General features: G+C 46.5%; 2 protein-coding genes across 5 annotated transcripts; one reads left to right on the forward strand and one right to left on the reverse strand.

Moving 5' to 3' along the window:
* Positions 1-868: 868 nt before the first annotated feature.
* Positions 869-3,796, reverse strand: rag2 (recombination activating gene 2). 3 transcript variants are annotated; one of them, XM_062461935.1, is made up of 2 exons: positions 3,731-3,796; positions 869-2,647 (listed from the first exon to the last, which is right to left on the reverse strand). In XM_062461935.1, exon 2 carries the CDS (start codon positions 2,635-2,637, stop codon positions 1,027-1,029), a length of 1,611 nt encoding a protein of 536 aa, XP_062317919.1. In that variant the 5' UTR covers positions 2,638-2,647; positions 3,731-3,796; the 3' UTR covers positions 869-1,026. The 3 variants fall into 3 exon arrangements, with proteins under 3 accessions (XP_062317919.1, XP_062317918.1, XP_062317917.1); XM_062461934.1 differs by having other exon boundaries at positions 3,608-3,765; XM_062461933.1 differs by lacking the exon at positions 3,731-3,796 and adding an exon at positions 3,440-3,578.
* On the forward strand, positions 3,057-6,319 carry iftap (intraflagellar transport associated protein). 2 transcript variants are annotated; one of them, XM_062461936.1, is made up of 3 exons: positions 3,057-3,137; positions 5,655-5,802; positions 5,926-6,317. In XM_062461936.1, the coding sequence occupies exons 2-3, from the start codon at positions 5,667-5,669 to the stop codon at positions 6,204-6,206; spliced, it is 417 nt and encodes a 138-aa protein (XP_062317920.1). In that variant the 5' UTR covers positions 3,057-3,137; positions 5,655-5,666; the 3' UTR covers positions 6,207-6,317. The 2 variants fall into 2 exon arrangements, with proteins under 2 accessions (XP_062317920.1, XP_062317921.1); XM_062461937.1 differs by having other exon boundaries at positions 3,092-3,137; positions 5,644-5,802; positions 5,926-6,319.
* Positions 6,320-6,354: the final 35 nt, after the last annotated feature.

Below are 6,354 nucleotides of genomic sequence, written 5' to 3' on the forward strand. Positions count from 1 at the left end.
TTTCAGAAATAATGGATGATGGATGAGTTGTGAAATCTTAGTACACAGTGTCTCTGTTTGATGTTGTCAGTAGGATTTAGTCATGTTTCTATGCTACACTAAATCTCAGGAATTCAGATATGTGCAAGACTGTAAGGAGTACAGTGTCTTTTTAATCATAGAAATTATAACAACATTGAGGCAGTTTACTGTACTTTTTCTTTGCATGAATAAAACTGTTTGTGATTGTTATAAATGGTTTTGTGGTTTATGCATAAAGTCTATGTGATTGCACACAATTATTACTCAATTGCAAAAACTTCACACTATTCAACTGTGTATTATTGAAAACTACTGAAGTGAACTGAACAGTTTGATTTTATGATGTGGGAATCCTAATGAGTCCGTTCATGGTATACTGTAGTCTTTTATATTAACAATAAAACTGTAAAATGTGTAATTGTTTGATTATGGGTGGTTTATGTATACTGTACAGATCTCTGATTACAGACTCAGAATGATGACTGAAGTGGACATTGTTATTACTCACACTATTCAACTTCATCTTGTATTAACTAAAAACAGTTATGCTCATGATACTGTTGACTATCTAATGATGTGGGGATAAAAGGTTTGTGTTCAAACATTTTCACTCAGAAGTCAATAAATAAATCTTTATGAATAATTAATATTTATTTTGCCTCATCATTTTGTCACAATCAAAACTGTGGTATCAAGATTTCATTTATTAAATGTTTCTTTTTTGTTATCAGCATACCAATATAAACAATCACAAATTCAAGCATTCAAACTATTTTCTAAAAGGGTACACAACCATTACAGTACATGACACAAGTTTAACGTTTAACTGCATGCTAATACCCTTCACATTGATTAAGCTTTTTTTTATAACAATGTAAAATATAAGATTTTCAATAAGGTACAATTTGTTATGAGAATATTGCTAATCGAATGTATTATAAACGGTGTCGACAGTAGATGTTTCCAAAAAAACTTAGTCAGTCCAATTTGTAGCATAATCATGAATCATTCAAACAGCCTCCTCAAGAAGCTCTTCTTGGCCGGGGTTAGAGAAATGGTTGAGGTCTTTCGATGTTGCATCTTCATTGGGGTGCGCTTCAGTGTCAGCTGCTGGCGTGGGGGGGTCGTCTCCTGCCTGGGCAGGCCTCCGTGGTCCAGACAGAAGTACTTGCTGTTACCCTGAGACAGCTTCACCAGAAGGCTCTCTGACAGCTCCATACACTGGGCATGGACCCAGTGGCCTCCTTCCCCCCTGGAGCAGTAGATCATGGCAGGCCGACAGAGCTCCGTGGAGTAGTAGGGCTCCCAAGTGTTGGGGTCCACCTGGCAGCCCGCACAACATTTGATCCAATAGCCGGCCTGGGACTCGTCCTCCTCGTCCTCCTCGTTGTAAGTATCTCCCTCTCCTTCACTGCTGTCCTCCAGCTCGTGGGGCTCGCGGCCAAAGTACAGTTCCTCCGAGTCCTCGAGTGGAGCCGAGTCCTCGAAATCTGTGGACTCCTGGCTGCAGGCCTGCGTCCCGCCCTCCTCCTCTACCTCCCCGTCTTTCTGAAAGCACACTTGGTAGAAGTAATGGGCTTCTGGTAAGGACGGCCTGCCCTCTGACGGGATTCCAATGAGGACGGTCCCCTCCCCGAGACTGCCACCGAACCAGGTGCGGCTGTGGCTGATGTCCGCGGTCCACTGGGGGGGATCTCTGGGTTCGATGTGGATACCTGTGTCACTAAGAACCACACTGTTGCATTCCATCCTCTTCTGGGTCTCTGACTGATATCCCCCAAGTATGATGTACTCATGTGAGGGGCTGACACGGTTGACGATGGCGCTGGTAATGGAGATGCCAGTGTCCAGGGCCTGGCAAGAGAGAAGGGGGCTGCCCTGGAGAAGCTCGACCCGCAGGCGGAAGAGCCGAGGCGGGCGGGAGTCGGAGGAGAGGGTGTGACCTCCCAGGAAGTAGACACAGTCCTCCCTGGACAGAGCCAGGTGAAAGGATTGGCCGTCACCGAGCTCAGGTAAGTCGTGGGCGGAGCAGCAGCCGAACTCCAGGTCGATGACGAACACCTGAGGGGAGCAGTCCACGACGCTGTTCCAGTTCTCCGAGGTCCGCTCCCCTGCGGGCATGTAGGATCGGCCACCAAACAGAACACAGGCCTTCTTTCCTCGGCTGTGCACCATGCTGAGGGTATGGCCGTACCGTGGCCCTGGGGTTTCCCCCACCAGCACTTTCTCCTGGCAGCGCAGGGTCACCTTGCGGTTGCAGCCGCGGCTGTCCAAGGTCAACAGGTAGAGGCTGGCTGAGATTTCATTGTTTGGGGTGCGGCCCCCATGGACGAGGTACCCCTCTGCGTCTCCGTCATGGGGCTCAAGGCGCGTTATGGCAGGACAACGCAGAGGAGGGAGGTAGCAGGAGTCGTTGGAGAAGGAGATGGCTCGGAGCTTTAGTTCTCCGGACTTCAGTCGAACCCCAAAGACACCAGTCGGACATGAGCGCTTGGGCCAGCCTTTCTGACCAAACAGGAACACTTCTCCATCCAGCTGGAGCAGTGAGCAGCCTGGTTGAAGAAGACTTGCACAGTTCACTGCAGTCAGAGTTTGCAGGGACATGCTACTACTCATGCAGGTGTCCCTGTGAATGAACACAAACAGAAGGATGTCTGTCAGCTGCTGTTACTTGTTTGTTCGTTTTTTTTTTGTCAGCTGGTGTATGTTTTGATCTGAAGGTATTCAATTTCCAAGTTACTTCCTGGTTAACATTGAATATAAGACAGCCTGTAAAACCACTGTACTACAGCACATTCATTCATTACATTATTATTATTAGTTTACTTTATTATAACTGAGTTAAGTGGCCAAAAATTATGTATTTACAAACGGTTGAAGTGGGAACGGTTAAAGGAACGTTCGTTTCGAGCATAGAATTATGAGACACTTTCACGCAGAGCAGAATGTAGTTTTTTTCCAGGCTCTTTCCACCTCCATTATGGTTAAAAAACACATTTCCCAACAGACATTGCACAACATCGTTGCTAGGTTTCAAGAATATTGTGTAGCCTTGGGTAGATAGTGGAATCCCTCGTAGCTAGTCTAGCTACCTTTTGTAACTGGAATATTTTAAGGTAATCAGCTATCTAACTTAATAAAAGACACTAAAAACTTTATAACTACAGTACTGTTGATGGGGTTTTTAGATTTGTAGCATGATATGGTATTGTTGTGACAATCCGTAGCTTGATACAGTACCACTAAACTTATTTGACTAGTTGGTTACGATAGTAGTAAACATTAGCATGCAAAGTGTTCTTAGGGGGAAACCTCGTGTATCTCTCATCAATTAGCTCTAGCTAACTAACTTCAGTAGCTAGTGCTAGCGACATTCTAAAAACCACGTATTACTCAAACTTGCTAATACCCTGCTTACATTATAGTAGTGCTCTCAATCTGATGCGTGTCTGCTACTGTATTGTACTGTACAGACTAGTAGCTGGCTATCCATTTGACAGTGGGAAATGATGGACAATTTGTAGACTACTGAACAGTTGTTAGACCTCCTCTAGCTATGACAAATCAGAATCTTAGGTCATCTTACCAGCTCAAGTAGTTGCAGCTTGTCTGCAGTTTGGGAGTTTACGAGTTTTTGGAGTGCTATGCCCAGATCCCGCAATTTCAAGGAGCTAACTTTTTTACTTTCTAACTCAGCTACCAAACTCACCGTCTGCAGGCAGTTTGTGAAGCATCGTTAACTCAAATGAGTTTCAAATCTTGAGGTTAACTGTCTGTGACCGCTGGAGACTGGCAGGTGTGGTGCCTCAACAGTGTTTTAACTCAGGGTGCTGAAAACAATACTCATTCGGTACAGTGTTGCAGAGCTGAAATTGTTTTAAAGCAATTGTTTATTTTGAAGCAAATGTGTTTCCTTTTTTTATTGCCCATCTCGGGCCATTTTGAACTGAATGCTTCCTTGTGTCCAGATTGTATATCAATTTAGTTTATTGTAATTGTCTAATGGAAACCCACAGCCATACACTGTACCCTCCTACATATCACAATTCAGTTAGTATAAAAGCTGGTCAGAGATTTCTTGGCTATTTGCAAACTTCTCCAATAGTAAATTAATATGGGTTCCATAAGAAGTGCCTCCTTGTTTTAAAATCCAGGTTTGTTATGTTATTGCCTAGGCTACAAAACCATAAACTGGAGACTAATTTTCTCCTTAGTAAACATCTTGGCCTTCCCTGTCAAACAAGCCTATAGAGTAGTGTGCATGTGAAGGCTTTGGAATTGTAATTCATGCCCTTACAGTACACTGAATCTGATGCATGACTCACACATTAAGCTGTGTTTTTTAAGAGTGGAATAGAATACAAGTGAAGATTTATAAAGTGGCTTATTTTACTTCCTACTCACGCTTGAATTTCCCATTTCCTGGAATTGTATGACTTAGGCTAAGCTACTGACACACACACACACACACACACACACGTGCACACACAACACACAGAGCTTGAAGCAGATGTCTGGGTCTCATTAGCATAATGTTTTTGTGTTTTCTGAGGGGGCTGTAAGAGAACTCGAGGAGTGTGCAAAACAAAGGCTGCAACCACAATTGCCTGGAAGAACGTTTGAGCTTGAAAACACAAACAGTAGAGCACCTGTGTGAACTGGAGCTGCCAGTCAGGGGAGGGGGGAGCAGAACACAACAGAACAGAGTCTTCAACACCCGAGAGGAAATAAAGCATTCCTCTATCATAACTGAATAGGCAATGTTGATATTTTTCTTCTTCCATGGGTTGAGATATATTACATCCAAATAGGCAGTCCGTTCAGCTCTGAATCCCCCCACGGCCCCAACTCAACCCTCCTCAGTTTCCTCAAGGCAGCAGCAGCAGCACAAGGCACTGTTGGAGGTGCTTACTGCTGTGGATCGGTGACCGAGACAGGGCTGCTGCGAGTGGGAGGCTCAGCGGTGTGCCTGGGACTTCGGGACATGCAAGCATTAGTACATAATTGATACAACAGAGTAATTAGAGTCTTCCATAGCACCTGTTTCTGTCTCCTGTACAGTGTTTCACTTGCCGAGTCTGTGCCCTGCAGTGGACTTCTTGACGGATGGTGGGGGTGACAGCTCTGATGTCCTGACCATCCCGCCACCGCTGTGTTTATCACTCTTTAATATTACCTTAATCGCTCCCCTGTAGGGATGGCACTGGAGTGCCAGCAGGGTCATTCCAACTCAGTGCCTGGCTAATATGGCCGTAGCACTGTACCTATCATCTTGTCACAAGTGATCTGAGATACAGCTGCTTAGCTCACCTAATAAGATGCTTTGCGGGTGATATCTCTCCTTTGGTCTTTTTTTGCCCTCTCGGCTCTGTCTTCTCTATCACTTCAGCATTGCTCTCGCTGCGCCATTGTAATTCAAGCATTACGGCTAATGCTAAAGCAGGGGCCTGGGTTTGAATCCGACTGAAGCCATTTCCTGCACATCCCCCCCCCCCCCCCCCCCATCGCTCTCTCTCCTGCTGTTCTATCAATAAATAAAGATGAAAAAAGGCAACCAAAAATGCATTGCTCTCATTCCCTTCTCTCTGGCTGTGTCTCTCTCTTTATCTCTCTCGGTGTTAGATTCTGTCCAGGTGTGTGGCAGCATGCCAGGGGTGGACAGCGGCTCAGGCGCCCTGGCCTCTGATGACCAGATGGTGGCGAAAGCCCTGGAGCATTTCTGCAGTGCCTCAGAGCAGTCCTACCACCAGTTCTTGGCCTCCTTCACACACCTGTCCCCAGGTCCGTCACGTAGGCCACAGGCGGCGATCGCGTCTTGACACCACACAGACAACATCTCCTATTACTTATTCCCTTCACTCCACTCTTCTCTTCTCCCCTCTCCTGTGACCTCTCCCGTCACAGGGAGTGGATCCGGAGCGGCGTCCTCCGGCCTCCCCCAGCACCCCGCGGAGACGGAGAGATCAGCGCGGAGCAGCAGAGGCAGGGGGGGACATGGAGCAGCGGACGCAGCGGAGGAGGAGGGCCGGTTGAGAGAGCCTGACTGTGTCCTGCCCGCTGACCAGGAGGAGGTTAGGGCTTTCTGGATCTCTGTCAGGTCTGGTCGGCCAGTTCGACAAGGGCAGGCTTTTAAGAGTGAGGACCTCCCCTGCGGGCTCAATCAGACTGAGAGATCTAGTTTATGACCCCCTCCAGGCCATCCGTTCTAGCTGCCTTCTTCCCCTGCCATGGTTTATCCCTCCTCCCCTCCTCCTTTATTTCAGTGTTTTTCCATTTTCTTAAACCAAATGAGTGGATTGTTTCAGCACGAGGAAGGATCACTTCAGATGTGTA

The sequence above is a fragment of the Osmerus eperlanus genome, chromosome 5 (assembly GCF_963692335.1).
Source record: "Osmerus eperlanus chromosome 5, fOsmEpe2.1, whole genome shotgun sequence".
In the NCBI taxonomy this organism is placed as follows: domain Eukaryota; kingdom Metazoa; phylum Chordata; class Actinopteri; order Osmeriformes; family Osmeridae; genus Osmerus; species Osmerus eperlanus.

What these genes read in the sequence shown, in the direction of transcription:
- iftap (XM_062461936.1), top strand. Translation starts at nt 5,667, where the DNA reads ATGCCAGGGGTGGACAGCGGCTCAGGCGCCCTGGCCTCTGATGACCAG. An exon ending in CTTCACACACCTGTCCCCAG is followed by an intron (nt 5,803 to 5,925) that starts GTCCGTCACGTA and finishes CTCCCGTCACAG; the next exon opens with GGAGTGGATCCGGAGCGGCG.